Below are 23377 nucleotides of genomic sequence, written 5' to 3' on the forward strand. Positions count from 1 at the left end.
GGGTTGCACACATGTGGGGTTGCACACTTATGGGGTTGCACACATGTGGGGTTGCACACTTATGGGACTGCACACTTGCAGGAGAGCACACTCGTGGGTTTGTACACTCATGAGATGACATGCTTGTGGAACAGTATGCCTGTGGGACTTGCACACTCGTGGGGCTGCAGGCTTGTGGGGCTGCAGGCTTGTTAAGTTTGAACTCTTGTGGGGCTGCAGGCTTGCAGGACTGCAGACTCGTGGGTTTGCACACCCGCAAGTTTGCACGCTCCTGGATTTGCACGCTTGCAGGCTTGCACACTCGTGGGGTCGTGTGCTTGCGGGGGCTCACACTCGCGGGGGTTGCACGCCCGGGGAACCGCAGCTCGCGGGACTGCGCGCTTGCAGGAGCACCACCACGTTTCCTCCGCCGCCGGCCAGCGAGCTGCGGCGATTTATCGGGGGGCGGGGTGGGGAGGGGAAGGCTTTCCGCAGCTTAGGGGGGACCATGGGGACCCCAACCCGGGGTTTGGCCCCCCCGAAAGAGTTAACGAGGCGAGCGCGGAAGCCCGGCCCCCCCCGGCCCCATTGGTTTCCCATCCCAGGTACAGCCTGCGCCCGCCGCCCCTCCGCAGGCCGTGGCCGGAGCGGCAGCGCCCGGGCTCGGGAGGGGGTTCGCCCCGCGGGGGGCCGGGGCCGGCGGCAGCGGGGGGCACCATGGTGAGTTGGGGGGGGCAGCATGGCAGTGGGGGGGGGGGCAACATGGTGACTGGGGAACGGCCATGTGCAGTGGAGGGGGGGGGGGTGTCAGCGTGGGGAGTGGGGGGAAGCCGTGGGGAGTAGCGGGGTCAGCATGGGGGGTGGGGGGCAGCAAGAGGAGTGGGAGGCAGCCGTGGGGAGGAGGGGGCCAGCCCGCACCCCAAACCCGGAGGGGGTCGGGACTGGGGCGCATGGGCGAAGCGGGCGTGCGGCGATGCTTCTCTCGTGAGATGCCTGGCGTGACCCTGCGGGTTCCCCCACTGCACCCCATGAGACCCCCACTGCCCCCCCGGGGACCTCCCTTCACCCCCCAGGGAACACCACGCACGGGTACAAAACTCCTTTTGCACCCCAAGGGACCCCCGTGCACCCCGTGGGAACCCCACTGTACCCCTATAAAACTTCGTTGGACCCCAAGGGACGGCGGCTCCCCTTCGCAGGACTCTGTTGCGCTGCCCAGGGATCCTCCATTGAATCCCAAGGGGACCCCCATACACCCCCAAGGGACCCCCACTGCGCCCTCCAGACACCTCACAGCACCCCCAAAGGGTCCTCTGTATATGCCCATGGGATCCCTCTTTGCACCTCTGTAAGCCCCCCCCAAAACTCACATGCACCACCCCCCCCCGGACCCCCATGCACCCCAAGAGCCCTCCACACCCCCCTTGGGACCCCCATTGTACCCCAGTGCGCTCCTATTGGACTGCCCCTGCACCCCTAAAGCATCCCTCTTGCACCCCTTAGCATCCCTGGGTGCCCCTCCCACCCCCCAAGCCAACTTTGCTTTGTGACCTTCCCAAGGTAGGGACCCCCAGAGTGGGTGCCCCCCCCTCAAATATGGTCCCTCGGGGGCATTCCCCAGCCCCCAACCCAAACCCGCAGGGATTTGCCCCAGATTTCCCCCTGCAAGAAAGAGGGTGCAGGGGTGCCCCCACCCCCGGCAGCACCTACTATTTTTGGGGGGCTCTTCGCGAACACCCCCAAACTGGGCTGTTCCTACCTCCCCTTAACACTGGTCTCCTTTTTAATAGTTTTTATATATCTGCAACCGGGGCTCTCCCCCCCCAAAAATCCCAACCAGCCTGGGTGCCCCCCCCCCAAAACCCTCTTCCTCCCCAAACTAGAGTGCCGCCCCCGACCCCCCGTTCCCGGTACCCCCTAATTAACACCAGGGCCCCTAATTAGCCTCCCTGGGCATCCCTATGGCAAGGTTGAGCCCCAGTGGGTGCTGACTGCAGGCCGGGGAGGTGGCACCTATGGGTGTTGGGGGGCTGGAGGTGGGTGCTGGGGGAAGTTTAGGGGGGGTATAGGGGGGCTTTGGGGGGGAGGGAGGGATAAGGTTGAGGGTGAAATTGGGGGGAGGGGGTCGGAGGAGGCGAGGGAAGCGTCACGGCGCAGCCCAGCCGCGATGGTGGCTCCGAAATGGCGCCGGGGCGGGAGCTGAGCGCGGCCGGCGGCGGCTCGGGGAGCCCCGGGACCGGGGTGAGCAGCCCCGAAGGAGAGGCTGGGGGGGCAGCGGGGCGGTGGGTACCCCCCGTCCCCATCCCTCCCGCACCCCGCTGGGCAGCTGCGGCCTCGAAATCCGGGGGGGTGATGTTTATTGTTTATGATGCGAAAGGCTGATTTGGGGCAAAACCAGGCGATTTCAGGCCCGGCTGGGAGTTTTGTACGGAGAGTGCAAGGGACGGGGGTGGGTGGGGGGTGGGTGTCAAAGTGTAGGTGCCCCCCATCCTGCACCCTTGGGTGCTCCCCCACCCTGTGGGAAGAGGGGAAATGCGTTTTTGTTGTGGTTTAAGCAAACGCGAGAGATTGGGGCGGGGGAGGGGGGGGGAAGAGAAACAAAAACCTCCTCGTTTTGACCCAAAAAGAGCTGTTCCTGCCTCGCCGGGGGGAGCGCCCGGAGGTGCAGCTCGGCCCTGCTGCTCCCGGCTCCGGGGAGGGAACGCGGGCGCTGAAAGTCCCTCCCGGACCACATTGCCCCCAAGTTAAGGATGCTGCGGGTTGAGCCCGGGGATTCCGGGGGGGGTCTTTGGGAGGCTCCGAGCTCGGGTTGGGTCCTGTGGTGTCTGAGGTGGAGCTCAGCCAGAGCATCCTGTAGGGAAAGTGTGGACTTTTCCCTGCTTTTTTCCTCCTTTTCCTTCCTGCTCTTTTCCCTTCTTTCCCCCTTTTCCCCACCCCTCACCTTTTATTCTTCCCTGGCTTGCTCCTTTTTTCCTCCCTGCCTTTTCCTTTTAAAAAAAAATTACTCTTTTTTCCCTTATTTTATTTTTTCCTTTTTCTCTTTTCCCATTTTTTCCTTTTTCTCTTTTCCCATTTTTTCCTTTTTCTTTTTCCCTTTTTATTGTTTTCTTTTTATTTTTTTCCTTTTTACTTTTTGGGGGCTATTTTTAAACTTTTTTTTTTTTTTTTGCCTTTTAAATTTTTTTTTTCCTTTTTCCTTTTTTTGGCCTTTTTTTTCTTTTCCTTTTTGCCTTTTTCAATTTGTTTTTCCTTTCTTTTCCCCTTTTCCCCCTTTTTTTTCTTTTTCCCTTTTTTTTTGCCTTTTCCTTTTTTTTGCCTTTTCCCTTTTTTTTGCCTTTTTCCCTTTTTTGCCTTTCCCCCCTTTTTTTGCCTTTCCCCTTTTTTCCCTTTTTCCCCCTCTTTTCTCCTTTTCCTTCCCTTTTTTTTGCCTTTTCCCTTTTTTTTTGTCTTTTTCCCTTTTTTGCCTTTCCCCCCTTTTTTTTGCCTTCCCCCCTTTTTTTTGCCTTTCCCCTTTTTTCCCTTTTCCCCCCTCTTTTCTCCTTTTCCTTCCCTTTTTTTTGCCTTTCCCCCCCCTTTTTTGCCTTTCCCCCCTTTTTTGCCTTTCCCCCCTTTTTTGCCTTTCCCCCCTTTTTTTTGCCTTTCCCCCCCTTTTTCTTGCCTTTCCCCCCCTTTTTCTTGCCTTTCCCCCCCTTTTTCTTGCCTTCCCCCCTTTTTCTTGCCTTCCCCCCTTTTTCTTGCCTTCCCCCCTTTTTCTTGCCTTCCCCCCTTTTTCTTGCCTTCCCCCCCTTTTTCTTGCCTTCCCCCCCTTTTTTGCCTTTCCCCCCCTTTTTTTGCCTTTCCCCCCCTTTTTTTGCCTTTCCCCCCCTTTTTTTGCCTTTCCCCCCCTTTTTTTGCCTTTCCCCCCCTTTTTTTGCCTTTCCCCCCCTATTTTTGCCTTTCCCCCCCTTTTTTTGCCTTTCCCCCCCTTTTTTTGCCTTTCCCCCCCTTTTTTTGCCTTTCCCCCCCTTTTTTTGCCTTTCCCCCCCTTTTTTTGCCTTTTTTCCCTTTTTTTTTGCCCTTTTCCCCTTTCTTTTTCCCTTTTCCCCTTTCTTTTTCCCTTTTCCCCTTTTTTTTTTGCCCTTTCCCCCTTTTTTTTTGTCCTTTTCCCCTTTTTTTTTTCCTTTTAAATTGTTTTCTTTTGTTTGGCCTTTTAATTTTTTTTTTCCTTTTTCCTTTTTTAAAAATTATTTTTCTTTTTCCTTTGTTATTTTTGGCCTTTTCCCCTTTTTTATTTTTGCCTTTTTTTTCTTGCCATTTTTTTCCCCCTGCCTTTTTCTTTCTTTCCCCCCCCTGCCCCCCTCCGATGCCTTTTCCTTTCCCCGCCCCGTTTTCAGTCGGGGCAGGCAGGCATAGGGGAGCATCACCCCAGAGCCCCTCATTTCCTCAGGAAACTGAGTGCAAGCCTTGGCTGGAAGCTGGGACTCAGGAATTTGGTGCTTCGGAGCCCTGGGGGCTTCCTGGGACCCCCCCTGTGGTGTGAGCAGGGATTGGTGCCCGGAGCTGGGAACTTCAGCCCTGTGCAAAGTGCAGAAACAAGGGGAAAAAGTGAAAGGGGATGGGAAAAAATAAGTCCTCTGAAGGCAGATTTCAGCAGTGATAACATCTTGCCGTTAAAGCTTTTTCACCTCGAGGTTTGGAGGCTTGAGGTGGGCACCTGGGGGAGATTTTGGGGGCTGGAAATAGGTTTTTTTTGTTGGCATAACCGAGGAGGGAAACTGCTTTTTCTTCCTCAATGCTTTTTCCTCCTTGTGTAGGCTTTCTGGTTAGTTAAACCCGGGGTGTGATTTGGGGTTCGGGAGGAGGATGGGACCTGGGAAGAGCATGGGATTTGTTGCTAATTGTGCCAGGGGGTGATTGGGGGTTGTTGTGGAGTCAGGGCTGAGCACCGGCAGTTCCCTTGCGTGCACCTTCCTGCCAGGGGAAACTGAGGCACGGCTGTGCTGGGTTCCGATCACCTCCATCCCTTTGGGCAGCAGGATGGGGACACCCTAATGGGTGTAGACCCCCACTCTGTGCCGTATCGGGGGCGAAGGGATGCGAGCGGTGGCCGGGGGCAGGGTGGGTGTTGGGGGGCTCCCCCCTCAGCAGCTGGCAGAGGGTTGTTTTCCCCGGGGGAGACAATCCGGCCGCCTGGCAGGGCTGTGCCAGGGGGGAAGGAAACGGCGGCGGCACGATAAGGGCTGGCTGCCAACCCGTGAGGTTTTCCCTTGTTTTTCTACTGCGGGATGAGATAAGAGCCGGGCACCGGCAAGAGATAACAGCCGTGGGACGAGGAGCCAGGAGGGAGCCCGTCGGCAGCCCCAGCTCGAGGTGCCCTTTGGGTGCTCCGAGGGCGGTTTTGGGGTGCGCGGGGTTGGCAGGCGGGCGTGGAGGCGCTGGTTTCGGGGTGAAAAGCCATTCCCTTTGCTGCCAGCCTGTCTCAGGTCGCCGGCAGGCTAGGGATCCCTGGAACCAGGGGGGTCCCTCTCGCTCTGATTTGGGGCTGGGAGCTGGTGGAGGAGGACCCGGCTTTCTTCCAGGCTGAAGAGAAGGGGAGGTTGCACAACCCGGCCCCGGGGGAAAGCGAGGCGGGTTCGGGCTTCACTCAGCTTTTGGCTCCAGCCCTTGCTGCTTTCCATAACCTTCCCCCGGCGTTTGTTTAGCGCTTTTACTACCCCGCAGCCATTCGGGATTTAGCTGCTTGCTGGAGGAGGTGTCTTCAGAGGGTGCATATTCCTTCCTCCTCCTCTTCCTCGGCCCCGAGCCGCTGAGTCCCCCCCCACTTTGCCCACCTTCCCCTGCAGATGTCGACCTACAAACGAGCGACGCTGGACGACGAGGAGCCCCTGGACTCCATCAGCGAAGGCGATGGCTACCCCAACGGTTTCCAGGTAGGGCTTCATCTGCTCTTCCTTCTGGGGAGGGGGAAAGAGGATTTTAGGTCCTGGCAAGTTGGCAAGGGGGTTGCAGAACGTTTTTTTTTTGCCTCGGAGCAGTTTTCTGTGGGGCAAAGTCCAGCGTGGGCAGAGCCGAGTTGGCTCCGCTGCCCTTTGCTCCGCTCCCAGCGCTTGGAGCCAGTGACAGCAGAGTCTGTGGGGCTTGGCTGTTTGCGGCACCTCCGAACCCACTTTTCCCACCCTCCCAACCCCTTCCCGGCGTGGCCAGGGTGAGCAATTATCACCGCGGTGGCAGCTTTGTCCCCACACAAAAGGGATTTGGTTAATTCCTCCCTGAGCAGCAGGAAAGCAGCTTAAAAGGGCGAGAAAACTCCCCCACGGCCGGCAGCCTCCGGCCTCGGCGGGCAGGGTTGGGGCTGCGGTGATGGTGCCGGCGGTGGCCCTGCTCCCAGTCCCATCTCTCACTCCTGGGGGGGTGTTTTCTGCCCCCAAATCGCAGCTCTGCTGGGCTCTCACTTTCCCCGGCGGGGCTGTCTCCGCTCGGGATGCTTCCTGGGGATGTTTTTCGGCCGAGTGGGAGTATCCTGTTCCGGCCCTTCCCCCCAGCCCCGCGGCCCCCACCCTGCCCCGGTGCCGGCGGTGGGGCTGGGGGCGTCGGCCGCGGGGCTGGGCGCACCGGGGGGATCCCGGGCGTGCTGGAGGAGTGCCGTGGGGCAGCAGGTGAGCTGGCCCAGGCGCTCGCCCCGTCCCTTTCCTGCCATTGTGCCGCCCTTCCTGGCCGCTTTCTGGAAGGCAGCTGCCGCCTTTCCCAGCGCCGGATCCCTCGCCGGGGGCCGGACTCGTGCCGGGGGCCGTGGGAAGCAGCATGGGGGCCGTGGCCGTGGGGTTCTCTGGCAGTGGGGAAACCACTTTGCTTTTCCCCCAGGTGAACTTCGGCTCCAGGAGCAGCTCCGGGTGCTGGGCTGAGCGGACGCGCACCGAGAAGCAGCTGGTGGTGCTGGTGGGGGTGCTGGTGGCGGTGCTGGCCGCCTGTCTGCTGGGTCTCATCTTCCAGTACAGAGCCAGTAAGTCCTTACAGGATGTGGGGATCCTGCCCCCTGCACCAGGGTGGGTTGCTGAGGGGTTCCTTGCTATGGGGCGGGTGGGTTCAGGATGGATGCTCAGCTGCATCCCTCACCCCGCGGGGGAACTCTTCAGGCAGGGTGTTGAGGGGTGGGGTGGGATGCTTGGGGACATGACAGGTGGTCCCCTGCATCCCTTGTGCCAGGGTGAGGTGCTCGTTGGCATCTGCTAGCAGCAGTGTGGCCAGCAGGAGCAGGGCAGGGACTGTACCCCTGTATCAGCTAGGACAGAGGCACTGGTGAGGCCACAGCTCTAATCCTGGGTTTGGTTTTGGGCCCTCACCCCAAGAAGGATATTGAGGGCTGGAGCAGGTCCAGAGAGGGACAAGGAAGCTGGGGAAGGGTCTGGAGAACAAGGCTGGGGAGGAGCAGCTGAGGGAGCTGGGCTTGTTTAGTCTGGAGAAAAGGAGGCTGAGGGGAGACCTTTTGGCTCTCTGCACTCTCTGGAAGAAGGCTGGAATGAGGTGGGGGTTGGGCTCTTCTCCCAGGGAAGAAGAGACAGGACAAGAGGAAATGGCCTCAAGTTGCCCCAGGGGAGGTTTAGGTTGGACATGAGGAACAATTTCTAACCTTTGAGGGTTGTCAAGGCCTGGCCCAGGCTGCCCAGGGCAGTGGTGGAGTCGCCATCCCTGGAGGTGTTTCAGAGCCCTTGGGATGTGGTGCTGAGGGCCATGGTTCAGTGGTGGCCTGGCAGTGCTGGGGCAAGGGTTGGAGTCAATCTTTAAGGTCTCTTCCAACCAAAATGATTCTGTGGTTCCTGGAGCTTGATGCTTGAGCCCAGGATGGGATGCTCACCTGCTTCCTTCACCCCAGAGTGGGATCCTTGGGTGTGGGATCTGATGCTTGCCTGCATCCCTTGCCCAGGGATGGGATCTCAGGGGCAGGGCACTGGTCTCCATCACTGGCCCTGGAGTGGGATGTTGAGGCACAGAACGAGCTGCTTGGGCCCCGGGTGGGATGTTTGCCCACACCCTTTGTGGTGGGGCAGGATGTGCCCCTGTGTCTTGTTGTTGGAGGAGCTGAGCTCATCCCTCCCCCACACAGGGCCACCTGCTGTGTGCCTGTCAGAAGCCTGCATCTCCGTCACCAGCTCCATCCTCAGCTCGCTGGACCGGGCGGTGAATCCCTGCGAGGACTTCTTCAGCTACGCCTGTGGGGGCTGGATCAAGGCCAACCCTCTCCCTGACGGCCACTCACGCTGGGGCACCTTCAACAACCTCTGGGAGCACAACCAGGCCATCATGAAGCATCTGCTGGGTGAGTCCTGGGGTGATGTGGGACCCCCACGGTGCCGAGGAGCCCCGTCGAGGCCTGGGGGGTGCCGAAAACGTGCCCGTGGGGATGTGAGGCTGGCCTGGAAGCCCAGTGACAAACCAGCCCACGAGGCACGTGCTGCGAGGAGGATGGGAGGCAGAGCCTGGCTGTGGCTGCTCTCCTGGGTACCTCTGGGACTTCTGACTGTGGTGTTGAGCCGAGTAAGGGAAAGGTCCTGGCCTTGGCTCCGCCAGCCCCGTGGCAGCATTCCCAGCAGCTCCTGCTTTGCACCCCACGCTGCATCCAGAGGCTGCAGCAGCCCAGGATCACCCCAAGGCTCTGGAGCTTTCCTCCTGCAGCCTTTTGTGTGTGTGATGGGGGAGCTGGCTGCCAATGTGGCCGTTTTGGGGCGGCCAGGACTGCCCTGGCAGAGGGAGGATCCCAGGCCGGGGCTCTGCGTGCGAACGCCGCAGCCGGGCAGCTTATCCGCGGCACTGGCAGGGACGGTTTGTTCAAGCTCTGAGCAAACAGCTGGCTCCTTATCAGCGCTTCCCACTGAGCTGGGGCTGATTGCTCTGCAGAGAGAAGGTTTGGGAAGAGCAGGGAGGATGGAGGGGTGGGGGTGGGGGGTGGGAATGGCTTCATCCCTGGGTTCTTCCCGCAGCAATCTGGCGCTGCTTTTTTCACCGGGAGAAGGGAGCAGGCCCCCAGCCAAAGTGGTTGTGCTTGGCATTTCCTTGAATTCCTTGGAGCTGAGGGACCTTCAGTTAATAAACCCACACAGCTGGGAAGCCAAAGGTGCAAGCTGTGTCATGAGGAAAATAGTAATAATAATAATAATAATAATAATGGGGGGGGGGGGGGAAAAACCCACCCCAAAGCCTCTGGGGAAAGAGAACTTCAGAGGGGAGGGTGGAAAAAAAATGCTGATGGCTTGGGTTTGCAGGAGAAAAGTGAGTTTGTTGTTCCTGCTGGCAGGAAGAAATAACAGGGCTGGGGGAGCAGCAGGATGGGGGCAAGGGCAGCGTGGGGGGCTGGGAACATCAGAGCCGCTGGAAAAAATCCTTTGTGTTTTGTCCCTTCCTTTATCTTTCTGCTCCAAAGAGCAGGAGCAGTCGCTGCGGGTGGGAGAGGAGATGGGGGAAGGAGGCCAGGAAGGGTTAGAGGCTGTGGGATGCTCCTGGGATGGTGGAGGGCACTGGTGGGGTGAGCTTCAGCGCCTTGGAGCCTGGGTTTGACAGTGCCAACGGTGTGAGATTCAGTAAGTCAAAGGGCAGCATCCTGCAGCAGGGTCAGGCCAACCCCAGGCACAAATCCAGGCTGGGTGCTGAGTGGGTTGAGAGCAGCCCTGAAGGAAGAGCCTTGAGGGTGCTGGGTGCTGAGCAGCTCCCCAGGAGCCAGCAGTGCCTCCTGCAGCCCTCAGGCAGCTGTGTGCTGGCTGCAGCCAGAGCAGGGTGGGCAGAGGGCAGCAGAGGGGATTCTGCCCCTGGGCTCTGCTCTGCTCAGACCTCACCTCCAGCCCTGCCTCCAGCTCTGTTGTCCCCAGCACAAGAAGGACTCAGAGCTGCTGGAAGGAGCCCAGAGGAGGCCACAGAGATGATCCCAGGGCTGGAGCAGCTCTGCTGGGAGCACAGGCTGAGGGAGCTGGGGCTGTGCAGCCTGCAGAGGAGAAGGCTCCAGGGGGACCTCAGAGCTGCCTGCCAGGACCTGAAGGGATCCTGCAGGAAGGCTGCAGAGAGACTTTTGCTGAGGGAGTCTGAGCCAGGCCAAGGGGGAAGTGTTTGGAGCTGAGGCAGAGCAGGGTTAGAGTGGAGCTGAGGAAGAAGTTCTTCAGTGTGAGGCTTCTGAGACTCTGGCCCAGGCTGCCCAGGGAGGCTGTGGCTGCCTCCTCCCTGGAGGTGTTGAAGGCCAGGCTGGATGAGGCCTTGAGCAGTGGAGTCTAACTGAGAGGTGTCCCTCCATGGCAGGGGGCTGGAGGAGGTGATCTGGATGGTCTGATCAGTGCTGTGGTGTTAGGTCGTAGCCTGGAGTTGATCTCAGTCTGTTCCAGCCCAAATAACGTGTGATCTCTGAGGTCCCTTCCACCCTGAGCCATTCTAGGATTCTATGAAAATCACAGGGGCTGGGAGGGACCTCCAGAGATTGTCCAGTCCAAGCCCCCTGCCAGAGGGAACCCAGGGCAGCTCACACAGGAACACATCCAGGCTGGTCTTGGTTATCTCCAGAGAGGGAGACTCCACAACCCCCCTGGGCAGCCTGCTCCAGGGCTCTGCCACCCTCACAGTGAATAAATCTTCCCTCCTGTTTCCATGGCACTTCCTCTGCCTCAGCTTCCACCACTGCCCCTGGTGCTGGCATTGGGCATCCCCCAGCAGAGCCTGGCTCCAGCCTCTGGGCACTCATCCTGCACAGCTTTACCAACAGCAGTGAGGTCAAGCATGGGGCTGAACATTGCTCTGGTGGAAGGTGAGGGGGGGTGATGTTGCTGGTGTCCTGGGGACCCCATGTGAGCAGATCCCCTTTCCCCCTGGGTGCCTGGTGCAGAGAACACCACGGCCAACGTGTCGAGCGAGGCGGAGCGCAAGGCCCAGCGCTACTACCAGGCCTGCATGAACGAGAGCAAGATCGAGGAGCTGCGTGCTGCCCCCCTCGTGGAGCTCATCCAGAAGGTGTGTCCTGTCCCTTGCCTGCAGGGAAGGCCCCCATTACCCCTGCAGAGTGGGGGGGAAAGTTCATTCGTGGCCACCCCAGCCCCCTCCAGACCCTTTGCTCTGGGGGAGAGCATCCTCCCAGGGAGATGCTGGGATTTGAGAGGCAGGTCTTGCCTCTCCTGGGCTGTCTAGCACCATTGCAAGGTGGGGTTTCCCTCAGGGTGGGACTGGGGGGATGTTTAAGCATGTCAGGATGATTGAAGCTCCATCTGGGCAGGCACTGGAGATGCTTTACACTGTGGGTAGAGAGAGTACCTGAAGGGATCCTGCAGGAAGGCTGCAGAGGGACAAGGGGGAATGGTTTGAAGCTAAGGGAGAGCAGGGTTAGACTGGAGCTGAGGGAGAGCAGGGTTAGCCTGGAGCTGAGGGAGAAGCTCTTCAGTGTGAGGGTGGTGAGACTCTGGCACAGGTTGCCCAGGGAGGCTGTGGCTGCCTCCTCCCTGGAGGTGTTCAAGGCCAGGTTGGATGAGGCCTTGAGCAAGCTGGGCTGGTGGGAGGTGTCTGTTCCCATGGCAGGGGGGTGGAACTGGATGATCTTTAAGGTCCCTTCCAACCCAAACCAATCTCTGAATGTATGGAACAGGGCTGCCCAGGGAAGTGGTGGAGTCACCATCCTTGGAGCTATAGATCTGCCACGTCAGAACATGGCCTGGTGGTCATGGAGGTGTTGGGTAGAAGGTTGGACTTGATGGTGTTTGGATAGTAGGAGCAAGCTCTTTACTATGAGGTTGCCCAGGGAGGTGGTTGAGGCTCCATTCCTGGACATGTTTAAGAGAGAGCTCCTTGGCTAAGCTGCATTTCAGTATCTGCAGGGGACCTACAGGCAGGCTGGGGAGGGACTGCTCAGAAGGACCTGTGGGGATAGGGTAGGGGCAGTGGTTTGAAACTGAAGCAGGGTAGAGTTAGGTTGGACATCAGGAGGAAGTTCTGCACAGTGAGAGTGGTGGAACGCTGGAACAGGCTGCTCAGGGCAGTGGTTGAGGCCTCATCCCTGATAATGCTCAAGGTGAGGCTGGCAGGGCCCTGGGCAGCCTGCTCTAGCTGGGGATGTCCCTGCTGGCTGCGGGCAGCTCACACCTTTGGAGGTCCCTTCTGTCCTGCACCATTCTGTGGTCTCAGAGGTCCCCTCCAACCCTAACGATTCTGTGCTTCTGTCCCTGGCTGCTGCCTGTGCCCAGCTGGGTGGCTGGAACATCACAGGGCCCTGGGCCGGTGACAACTTCAACGCCACGCTGCGGGAGGTGACGGCGCACTACCGCACCTCTCCCTTCTTCTCCGTCTACGTCAGCGCCGACTCCAAGAACTCCAACAGCAACGTGATCCAGGTGGACCAGTCGGGGCTGGGCCTGCCCTCGAGGGACTACTACCTCAACAAGACTGAGAACGAGAAGGTGAGGGGCTGGGGCTGGGTGGCACCCGGCAGAGACTCACAGGCTGGGCTGGAAGGGACCTCCAAAGCTCATCCACTCTGACCCCCCCCTGCATCCCCAACTAGAGCAGGTTGCCCAGGGCCTCATCCTGCCTCACCTTGAATATACCTGTAATAGTTCTGGGCCCCTCAGTTTCAGAAGGACATCGAGACACTTGAAGGTGTCCAGAGAAGGGCAATGAGGCTGGGGAGAGGCCTTGAGCACAGCCCTGGGAGGAGAGGCTGAGGGAGCTGGGGTTGTTTAGCCTGCAGAAGAGGAGGCTCAAGGGAGTCCTCCTTGCTCTCTACAACTACCTGAAGGGAGGTTGTAGCCAGGAGGGAGTTGGTCTCTTCTCCCAGGCACCCAGCACCAGAACAGGAGGACACAGTCTGAAGCTGTGCCAGGGGAGGTTTAGGCTGGAGGTGAGGAGAAAGTTCTTCACTGAGAGAGTTGTTAGCCATTGGGATGTGCTGCCCAGGGAGGTGGTGGAGTCCCCATCCCTGGAGGTGTTCAGGAGGGGATTGGATGTGGCCCTTGGAGCCATGGTTTAGTCATGAGGTCTGTGGTGACAGCTTGGACTTGATGATCTTTGAGGTCTCTTCCAACCTTGGTGATACTGTGATCTCCAGGGATGCAGCCTCAACCACCTCCCTGGGCAACCTGTTCCAGTGTTCCACTACCCTCATAGTAAAGAACTTGTTCCTAACATCCAGACTAAATCTGCTCTTCTCCAGCTTAAAGCCACTGGCCCTGGTCCTGTCCCTGCAGGCCTTTGCAAGCAGTCTCTCTCCATCATTCCTGTAGCCCCCTCAGGCACTGGCAGGCTGCTATTAGGTCTCCCTGGAGCATTTTCTTCCCCAGGCTGCACAGCCCCAGCTCCCTCAGCCTGTCCTCATAACAGAGCTGCTCCAACCCCCTGAGCATTTTCCTGGCCTCCTCTGGACCCTCTCCATCAGCTCCAGGTCCTTCCTGCAGGGCTGCAGCCCTGCACACAGCCCTGCAGGTGAGAACTCACCAGAGCAGGGCAAAGTGGCAGAATCTTCTCTCTGGATCTCTGGCAATGCTGCTTTGGATGCAGCTCAGGCTGCCCTTGGCCTTCTGTGCTGCAAGCTCACCCTGCCTGCTCCCGTCCAGCTTCTCCCCTACCAGCACCCCCAAGTCCTGTTCCTCAAGGCTGCTTTCTATCTTCTCCTCCCCCAGTCTGTGCTGACAGTGAGGATTGTTCCAGCCCAGGTGCAGAACCCTGCGCTTGCTTTTACTGAACCTCATGAGGTTCACCTGGGCTCACCTCTGCAGCTTGTCCAGGTGCCTCTGGGTGCCCACCCTGCATATCCTCACTCTGTTCCACCCGCCAGGTGCTGGCTGGGTACCTGAACTACATGGTGCAGCTGGGGATGTTCCTGGGGGGCACCGACGAGGAGGCGACGCGGCAGCAGATGCAGCAGATCCTGGACTTCGAGACGGCGTTGGCCAACATCACCATCCCCCAGGAGAAGCACCGGGACGAGGAGGTCATCTACCATAAAATGACAGCTGGGGAGCTAAAGGTAGGGCTGGAGGTGCTGAGCTTCTCGGCTCCGCAGTGCCTGGGGAAGGAGGGGCAGGCAGAGGCATGGGGGTGACGCAGCTCCCTCCAAGGAAGCCTGATGCTGGCCAACACCTCCGGGGAAGCTCTTGTGCAACAGCTTGGCTCCTGTCCTCCTTGGGGAAATCCCACCCTGACTCATTCCTCCCAGCCTCTGGACCACCCCCGAGGCCAGTAGCTGCCCCGCTGCGGCACTGACACCGTTGCGGCGCTGCCGCCCGCGGCCCAGCGATGGACGTCAGCCTGGTCACCTCCCGGCGTCCCCGGGGGGGCCCTGGAGGGTTGTGTCAACATCTCCGACACCCGCCCCACTTTCTTTTCCTCTGTGGGAGGAGATTGTTTACTCCCCTCTGACCTTTGGAGGATGCTGCTGTTGTGGGAACCGCTCTCTGCAGCATCAGCCCCTGCCGGAGGGATCCGGCTGAGGCTGCAGCTTCCCGCTCGGCAGTGGCTGCCGCCTCCCTCTGCTGGTGTTCGAGGCCACAGCAGCAGCCTGCCTTTTGCAGGAGCTGGCCCCGGCCGTGGACTGGATGCCCTTCCTCTCCACGGTCTTCTACCCTGTGGAGCTCAACGAGTCAGAGCCTGTCGTGGTCTATGCCAAGGAGTACCTGGAGCAGGTCTCTGACCTCATCCTGGCCACTGATAAATGGTGAGAGCCCCCAGCCCGCACGGAGGGGTGCCCAGGGCGGGCAGGGGTGGCTCTGCTGCCTGCTCACCGCCTCTCGCCGCAGCCTTCTCAACAACTACATGATCTGGAACCTGGTGCGGAAAACCAGCCCCTTCCTGGACCAGCGCTTCCAGGACGCCGAGGAGAAGTTCATGGAAGTGATGTATGGCACGAAGAAGGTGAGGGCAGGGCCCCCCCCAGACCACCATTAAACCAGCAGCAGGTTTTTAAGTGAAGTCCCCAGCAGGTTGCAGCAGAAGAATAGGGAGATGTAAATATATATATGTGCTGGGCAGGGACTGGCTGGAGAGCTGCCCTGGAGAAAAGGACTTGGGAGTGCCTGGGGGAGGAGAAGCTCAACAGGAGCCAGCAGTGAGCACTTGCAGCCCAGAGAGCCAAGCAGAGCCTGGGCTGCAGCAAGAGAAGCATAGCCTGCAGGTCAAGGCAGATGATTCTCCCCCTCTACTCTGCTCTGCTGAGACCACACCTAGAGCTCTGTGTCCAGTTCTGGAGCCTCTGTGCCAGGAAGGATCTGGAGGTGCTGGAAGGTGTCCAGAGAAGGGCCACGAGGAGGAGCAGAGGGCTGGAGCTGCTCTGCTGTGAGCACAGCCTGAGAGTTGGGGTTGTGCAGTCTGGAGAAGAGAAGGCTCCCAGGAGACCTCATTGTGGCCTTCCAGGATCTGAAGGAGGCTCCAAGAAAGTTGGGGAGGGACTTCTGAGGGTGTCAGGGAGGGATAGGACTGGGGAGGGATGGAGCAAAACTAGAAGTGAGTGGATTCATATTGGATGTGAGGAAGAAGTTGTTCCCCAGGAGGGTGGTGAGAGCCTGGCACAGGCTGCCCAGGGAGGTGGTGGAAGCCTCCTGCCTGGAGGTGTTTGCAGCCAGGCTGGAGGTGGCTGTGAGCAGCCTGCTGTAGTGTGAGGTGTCCCAAGGCAGGGGGGTTGGAGGTGGCTGAGCCTTGAGGTCCCTTCCAACCCTGACAGTTCTGTGGTTCTATGATATGGGACAGATTTTGGGCTGGCAGCTCTGGCACAGAGGGATGGATGTGGACCTTATCTGGTGGGAACTGGGAAGGTCAGGGGGGTTTGGCCATGCCATGACAGCCACCTCTTGTCCCGTGCAGACCTGCCTCCCACGCTGGAAGTTCTGCATCAGCGACACGGACAACAACCTGGGCTTTGCCCTGGGGGCCATGTTTGTCAAGGCCACCTTTGCAGAAGACAGCAAGCAGGTGGTAGGTCCCTGAGTGAGCACTGGGGATGGTTGGGACAACCAATATTTCCCCACCCATCTTTTGCCCACCCTGTCTCCATTCACTGGGCCATCCAGCAGCAGCAGCACCTCAGCAGCCTGGCCTCTTCCTCTCCAGCAGTGTGAGGATCCTTGAGCTCTCTGGGCTGGGAAGCCTGATGTTGGCCCACCTTGTTTTGTCCAGGCAGAGGAAATGATTGCAGAGATTAAAACAGCCTTTGAGGAGAGCCTGGAGACCCTGCAGTGGATGGATGAGGACACGAGGAGATCGGCCAAGGAGAAGGTGAGGCGCTGGCAGCAGTGCTGGGGAGGAGGGGGTGGTGGTTGGAGGCTGGGGGAGGTCATCCTGCCATCACCACACCCACTTTGGTCCTTGTCACCCGCCAGGCAGATGCCATCTACAACATGATTGGCTACCCCAAGTTCATCATGGACCCCAAGGAGCTGGATAAAGTCTTCAATGATGTGAGTTGGTTAGACAGGACCCTGCGGTCGCCTGTTGCATTAGCACGTGCAGGACGTGCCCATCGCCACGGGCTGGGGGCAGCCCTGCCTTCCTCCAGAGGGATCTCACTGAGCTTTCTCTGGGGGCTTCCCAGAGAGCTGGAGGTCAGTCCTGGGGTGGCTGTGGCTGTTGGGTTCTCTGCCTGGGAAGAGGAGGAGCCGTTTTGTAACGATGATTCATTGCCCTCCCGAGACTGCACAGATGTTGGAGAGGAGGAGAAACAAAGAGTGGCTGTAACTCAGCTGGCTCTGGAGGCTCCTCCGTGGCTGTGGAGGGAGGAGCAGAGCTGGGGGATCACCACACCTTGTTCTTTGCAGTATGAGGCTGTGTCTGACCTCTACTTTGAGAACGTCATGCAGTTCTACAACTTCTCAGCCAGGGTCACCGCCGACCAGCTCCGCAAGCCCCCGAACCGCGACCAGTAAGTCACAGAGTGTTGGAAGGGACCTCCAGAGATTGTCCAGTCCAAGCCCCTGCCAGAGCAGGGTCACCCAGGGCAGGTCACACAGGAACTCATCCAGGCAGATCCTGAATATCTCCAGAGAAGGAGACTCCACACCCCCCTGGGCAGCCTGCTCCAGGGCTCTGTCACCCTCACAGGGAGTAACTTTCCCTCCTGTTTCCATGGCACTTCCTCTGCCCCAACTTCCACCACTGCCCCTGGTGCTGGCATTGGGCACCACTCACCAAAGCCTGGCTCCAGCCTCTGGGCACTCACCCTGCACATCTTTATCAGCATGAATGAGGTCACCCTCAGGCTCCTCCTCTCCAAGCTCCAGAGCCCTCAGCTCCCTCAGGCTCTGCTCATGAGGAAGATGTTCCACTGCCTTCAGCATTTTTGTGGCTGGGCTCTCAAGCAGTTCCCAAGCAGTCCTCTGCTCAGCTCCACAGTACCTGCAGCACTTGGGCTTGGTGCTCAGCAGACCGTGCTGCCTCTGGGGAGTTCAGTGTGGGCCAGGGGCTTTGCACCATCGGCAGACCTTGGTGCTGGGTTGGTGCTGCCATGCTGGCTGTGTCCCTGTGCCTGCAGGTGGAGCATGACCCCTCCGACGGTCAATGCCTACTACTCGCCCACCAAGAACGAGATCGTCTTCCCTGCTGGCATCCTCCAGGCCCCTTTTTACACCCGGGCCTCTCCCAAGTAAGAGCCCAGGGACAGGGTGGAGGGCAAGACTCCCAGGTTGCCTCCCATCCCCCAAGCCGAGGCTGAGCGTCCATGGCTCTCCTGATGGCACCATCTGCCTCCTGCAGGTCCCTGAACTTCGGGGGGATCGGCGTGGTGGTGGGCCACGAGCTGACGCACGCCTTCGATGACCAAGGTACGGCCGGGGCCCGGGGCTGGGCTGCTGGAGGGGCGGCTGGCAGGCGCTGAAGGACCTTTTGGCAGGTCGGGAGTACGACAAGGACGGCAACCTGCGGCCCTGGTGGAAGAACTCCTCCGTGGAGGCCTTCAAGAGGCAGACAGAGTGCATGGTGGAGCAGTACGGCAACTACAGCGTCAACGGCGAGGCCGTCAACGGCAAACACACCCTGGGGGAGAACATCGCCGACAACGGGGGCCTCAAGGCTGCCTACAGGGTAGGAGCGGGGGGCTGGGGAGGTGGATGGGGTGGGTGGCACAGCGTGGTGGCCTCGGTGCCGTCCCTCACGCCTGCCGTGCTCCCTGGTCTCCAGGCGTATCAAAACTGGCTGAAAAAGAACGGCGATGAGGAAACCCTCCCGACCCTCGGCCTCACCAACCACCAGCTCTTCTTTGTGGGCTTTGCCCAGGTAGGTGGCTCGGTGGTGGGCAGCAGGGGTGGATGCTCAGGTGTTGAGGGGTGGAGGCATACCCAGATGGTGGTGGGGAGGGTGTGGCAGCAGAACTGAGGGCTCCAGAGAAGCTGCCTGGTGGGCAGAGAGCCGCATTGGGGTGGTGCTGGCTAAAAAGTGAGACAAAGCTGGAGCCTGAGCTGCGTTGTGCCCATCATGCGAGCAGGGAGGGCCAGGTTGGCACCAAGTGGGGTCCTGTGGTTGTCTCCAGAGAAGCTGTGTGGTGAGTGGAGAGCTTGATCAGGGTTATGCTGCTATAAAGTGAACTCGAGCTGTTGGTGCTCATCACACAAGGTTCAGAGATTCATGGAATGGGTTGGAAGGGACCTCAAAGCTCATCCAGTTCCAGCCCCCTGCCATGGGCAGGGACACCTCCCACCAGCCCAGCTTGCTCAAGGCCTCATCCAGCCTGGCCTTCAGCACCTCCAGGCAGGGGACAGCCACAGCCTCCCTGGGCAGCCTGTGCCAGAGTCTCCCCAGCCTCACTCTCAACAATTTCTTCCTCCTCTCCAGTCTCAGTCTCCCCTCTCCCAGCTCAGTGCCATTGTCCTCGTCCTGGCACTCCCAGCCCTTGGCAGAAGTCCCTTCCCTAGGGCCCGTGGGCTCCAGGGGTGGCAGCCGTGGTGCCCACCCCTGCTGTCCTCCGCTGCAGGTGTGGTGCTCGGTCCGCACGCCGGAGAGCTCTCACGAGGGGCTGATCACCGACCCCCACAGCCCCTCGCGCTTCCGCGTCATCGGCACCGTCTCCAACTCCCGCGAGTTCGCCGAGCACTTCGCCTGCCCCCTCGGCTCCCCCATGAACCCCCCCAAGAAGTGTGAGGTCTGGTGACGGGCTCGAGGGGTCCCAGCCGCGGTCTCTTCGTCCTCTGCCGCCCGCTGGATGTCCTGCAGGCCTCCTCCCGAGAGGCTCAAACCACTTCTCCGTGCACCGCGCTGCTCGGCGGCGGCCGAGGTTCGATCCACTGTGAAACCTCCTCGCCCCTCCCCTCCCCCACCCCCCCCAGCTCCTTTGTGAAATGACTTCGGTTTGGGGGCTCTGCCCCCCGCCTGTGGAGGCGCCACAGCCCCCTGCTGACACACAGGACGCTCCAGCTCGCGCCACCGCCCCGGGCTGAAGACCTCTTGTTTGGAGGTGCCAAAGGGAAGGCTGCGCCCCGGGCCGGGCCGGCTGCGAGCCGCAGCACACCGACGACCTTTCCTCTCTCCAAAGATGAGCACATGAGGATGGGAAAATGTTTCTGAAGATCTATTTTTCAGTTTGGGGGTTTGGTTGGGTTTTTTTTGGTAGGGAGGGAGGGGAAATGTCTCTATTTTTTGTGGTTTTTTTTCATGCATTGTGGAATACACTGGAAAATGTCAGGGAAAAGGCATTTCTAAGCCTTTGTTTTATTAGGAGGAGATCAGGATATTTATTAATCTTGGGGGGGGGGGGGGTGTTGTTTTTTGTTGTTGTTGTTTTTACTCAGTGCAGCTGTAGGTGCAGCACCCCTCTGGTGACAGTCCCTTGGCCAGGGAAGCTGGGTGAGGCTGGGGGTGCAAACAGCCAGCCCCAGAGCCCAGGGTGGTTTTTTCCCCTGAGGGAGGCTGCTGCTGGGGGCATTCGGGATAGCGAGCCGGGGAAGCGCCGCAGGGACGCTGCAGCTCCTGGGCCCGGCTTTCGCTTCGGACTGCAAAGGGAACAGATGTGCCAAAGATGTGACTGAGGTGGTGACAACGTGGGTGATGCAGCTGCTTCTCCCTCCTGTCCCCCCTGGAGTGGGCTCAGGGAGGATTTCCTGGCCCAGCAGCTGCCCCGGACAAGCGCAGGCTGCTCCTGCCGCCGCTTCGCTCACCCTGTGCCTGCTCTCTGCACCCAGGAAACTGCAAGCCCTGAAATCAAGGCCCCAGACCCCCCCTGCCTCCCTGGCCAGTCTGGCACTGGTGTGAGATCTGCCTGGGATGGGGCTCAAGGAGCTTTCTTGAGGTTTTGTTGTGTTGTTTCGGTTTTGCATGACCTTTCTTGAGGTCTTGAGGGGAAACCACTGAGAGCAGCTCAGGTTTCAGTGTGTTGGCTCTTGGGGCACCTGCCTGCTCTGGAGGGAAAGCAAAGGCCTGGAGGGGTTTTTAATATTTATATGGAAAAGGAGGGATGGGGGGGGGGGAGGGGAAGCTTTTTTAAACTTATTTTTTCATGCTACACATGGGGCTTGTCTTAACTGAAAGAATAAATAACTTTGTACTGGGGCTGGAGCTGCCCAAGAGTTGTTGTTGTTGTTTCTGATGGCAAGAGAGGGTTGGATCCCTTCATCTGCTGCTGAGCCCATCCCTTCCTGACACAGCTGAGCTGAGGAGGCTTTTCCCAGCCTGTGCTTGGCATCTGTCACCTCTCTTGGAGCCTAAAGCCAGGGTTTTGTGCCCAAAACTCTCATTCACTGCGGGTGGTTGGTTGCTTTCCACCTCTAGTGGAACAAATCTACAGCAGGGCTTATGAGGAGCAGCTGAGGGACCTGGGGTTGTTTACTCTGGAGAAGAGGAGGCTGAGGGGAGACCTCATTGCTCTTTACAGCTCCCTGAAAGGAGAGTGGAGAGGGTGGGGGTCTCTTCTCCCTGGGAACAAGAGGAAGTGGCCTGAAATTGTGCCAGAGGAGGTTTAGGTTGGACATGAGGAACAATTTCTTCGCTGCAAGAGTAGTCAGGGCTTGGCAGAGGCTGCCCAGGGAGGTGGTGGAGTTCCCATCCCTGGAGGGGTTCGAGAAACCTGTGCCCATAGCACTTGGGGCCAGGGTGGGGTTGGGTTGCTGGTTGGACTGGATGACCTTAGAGGACCTTTCCAACTGAAACAATTCCCTGATCCTATGCAACACAGAGTGGGTTTGCTGCTGGGATGAGCAGCACTGAGCCAGCAGCATGCTGGGGGTGTGAGTGCTGCATAAGTAAGAGGGAAAACTTCCCTCTTGCTGCTTTTCCTCTGTTTTCTCTCCAAGACTGAATCAAAACCTACTAATAGATCGTTCACCTTCTGCTTGTGTGCCTCAGCATGAGGCCCTGGCTCTCCTGCAGCGCTGGCAGAGCTGCTGCAGCTGTTGTTTGCTCCAGGGTCTGGCTGGAGATGATGGAGCAGACCCGCAGAGGGCGGTGGAGCCGAGAAAATCGCTGCCTGTGCTCTCCGGTCCCAGGCTGGCAGGAGTTAGCAACGCTCTTGGGGTGCTGTTTTGGGCTGGTTGTGGCCTCCTGTGTTTAAAACACGGTGAAATTCCTGCATTCCTGGGAAGAGAGAGGAGCAGCATGGAGCAGAAGGGAAAGAGAAGCTGAGTGGGGAGAGCAGGGCTGGGCTGAAAGGGTGTTTTCCCAGCTGCAAGAAGCAGGGAGGGGAGCACAGCCCATCACAGGACAGGGTTAGAGGTGGCTGAACCTTCCAAAATGGAAATATTTTGGCTTTCTGAGGCTTACTCACAGTGAGGAACTTGGCAGGAGCTGACGTGACCGCAGCAGAGGGGACAGCCCCGGTGCAGGAAGGATTTAGAGGGCGAGCTCCAGCTTGTGTGGTGCCAGGGGGATGTCACGGTCAAGGCTCCTCTTGGAGCCGGGGTGGCTGCAATCCCCTGGAGCCCGGGGGGGGTGGTGCTGCTTTGCCCCTGGAGCCCGGGGGGGCTGCATCCCTTTGGATCTGGGGGGGCTGCATCCCTTTGGAGCCGGGGGGGCTGCTTTGCCCCTGGAGCCCGGGGGGGCTGCATCCCTTTGGAGCCGGGGGGGCTGCTTTGCCCCTGGAGCCCGGGGGGGCTGCATCCCTTTGGAGCCGGGGGGGCTGCTGTGCCCCTGGAGCCCGGGGGGGCTGCATCCCTTTGGAGCCGGGGGGGCTGCTTTGCCCCTGGAGCCCAGGGGGGCTGCATCCCTTTGGAGCCGGGGGGGGCTGCTTTGCCCCTGGAGCCCGGGGGGGCTGCATCCCTTTGGAGCCGGGGGGGCTGCTTTACCCCTGGAGCCCGGGGGGGCTGCATCCCTTTGGAGCCGGGGGGGCTGCTTTGCCCCTGGAGCCCGGGGGGGCTGCATCCCTTTGGAGCCGGGGGGGGGCTGCTTTGCCCGGGGGGGGGGGGCAGACACACTGCATCCCTTTGGAGCCGGGGGGGGAGGCTGCTTTGCCCGGGGGGGGGGCAGACACACTGCATCCCTTTGGAGCCGGGGGGGGCGCTGCTTTGCCCGGGGTGGGGGGCAGACACACTGCATCCCTTTGGAGCCGGGGGGGCTGCTTTGCCCCGGGGCCGGGGGGGGACACACACACTGCATCCCTTTGGAGCCGGGGGGGCTGCCTGGCTGGCAGGGAGCCGCCGGGAGCAGGCAGGGGGTGAATCATCCCCTCGCGTGTCAGTGCCTGGCATGGGCCTGCCCAACCCTGGGTGGCATTCGGTTTATTTTGCAGCCAGCTGTGTCCTGCAGCACAGAGACGTTTGCCCAGGGCTGAGCCTGGGCAGGAGGAGGAACAGGGAAGGCTCCAAGCAGGGCTGGGGTGGGGATATTGTTTTTTGGCCCGGAGGGTGTTGGAAGGGGATCAGTGGTGGAAAAGCAGCAGAAGCCCAAGAGGAGAGGCACTGCTGAGCTGTGCAGGGTGGCAGCCTCCTCTTGCCTGCCTCAGCCTCCTCTTCTTCAGGGTTGTTCAGCCTAGAGAAGAGGAGAGTGAGGGCAGACCTCATTGCTCTCCAGAACTCCCTGAAAGAAGGTTGGGGTGAGGTGGGGTTGGGCTCTTCTCCGAGGGAAACAAGGGACAGGGCAAAAGGAAATGGCCTCAAGCTGCACAAGGGGAGGTGGAACATGAGGAACAATTTCTTCACCAAAAGGGGCACTGGAACAGGCTGCCCAGGGAGGAGGTGGAGTCACCATCCCTGGAGGGGTTTAAAAAACACTTGGATGAGGAGTTAGGGACATGGTCTAAGAGTTGTATAGAGGGAGATGTTAAGTTATGGTTGGACTTAATGATCTTCAGGTGCCTCCCAACCAGGTGATTCTGTGAAAGCAGGGCCCTGGAGCCTCCCCAGTGAGCTGGAAGTGAAGGTTGTTGACAGGTTTGGTGGGGCCTAGGCAGAAGTCCAGGTGCCACAGGCTGAACCCAGCTGCCTTAGCTGCTCTTCTGCCCAGTGTGCCCTCTCCAACACATCACAGCAGTGCTGGGGTCACCTACTGGGGACCATCAGCAGGG

General features: G+C 59.6%; 1 protein-coding gene across 4 annotated transcripts; it reads left to right on the plus strand.

Annotated features, from left to right (window-relative positions):
- The first annotated feature begins 567 nt into the window (after nucleotides 1–567).
- Nucleotides 568–19187, plus strand: ECE1 (endothelin converting enzyme 1). Of its 4 annotated transcripts, none has more exons than XM_054175933.1 (18): nucleotides 568–699; nucleotides 5802–5888; nucleotides 6820–6958; nucleotides 8060–8272; nucleotides 10814–10938; nucleotides 12159–12371; nucleotides 13745–13936; nucleotides 14481–14623; nucleotides 14706–14820; nucleotides 15766–15876; nucleotides 16078–16176; nucleotides 16281–16358; nucleotides 16716–16819; nucleotides 17429–17539; nucleotides 17650–17717; nucleotides 17786–17976; nucleotides 18073–18168; nucleotides 18863–19187. In XM_054175933.1, the coding sequence occupies exons 1-18, from the start codon at nucleotides 697–699 to the stop codon at nucleotides 19037–19039; spliced, it is 2265 nt and encodes a 754-aa protein (XP_054031908.1). In that variant the 5' UTR covers nucleotides 568–696; the 3' UTR covers nucleotides 19040–19187. The 4 variants fall into 4 exon arrangements, with proteins under 4 accessions (XP_054031908.1, XP_054031907.1, XP_054031910.1 ...); XM_054175932.1 differs by lacking the exon at nucleotides 568–699 and adding an exon at nucleotides 2156–2220; XM_054175935.1 differs by lacking the exon at nucleotides 568–699 and adding an exon at nucleotides 4561–4664.
- Nucleotides 19188–23377: the final 4190 nt, after the last annotated feature.

Source organism: Dryobates pubescens, chromosome 33 (assembly GCF_014839835.1).
Source record: "Dryobates pubescens isolate bDryPub1 chromosome 33, bDryPub1.pri, whole genome shotgun sequence".
NCBI classification, from domain to species: domain Eukaryota; kingdom Metazoa; phylum Chordata; class Aves; order Piciformes; family Picidae; genus Dryobates; species Dryobates pubescens.

Coding starts and splice junctions, on each gene's coding strand:
- ECE1 (XM_054175932.1), top strand. CDS start 2,161: ATGGCGCCGGGGCGGGAGCTGAGCGCGGCCGGCGGCGGCTCGGGGAGC. Junction 2,221..5,801: donor CGGGGAGCCCCGGGACCGGG/GTGAGCAGCCCC, acceptor CTTCCCCTGCAG/ATGTCGACCTACAAACGAGC. Junction 14,821..15,765: donor TGATGTATGGCACGAAGAAG/GTGAGGGCAGGG, acceptor TGTCCCGTGCAG/ACCTGCCTCCCACGCTGGAA.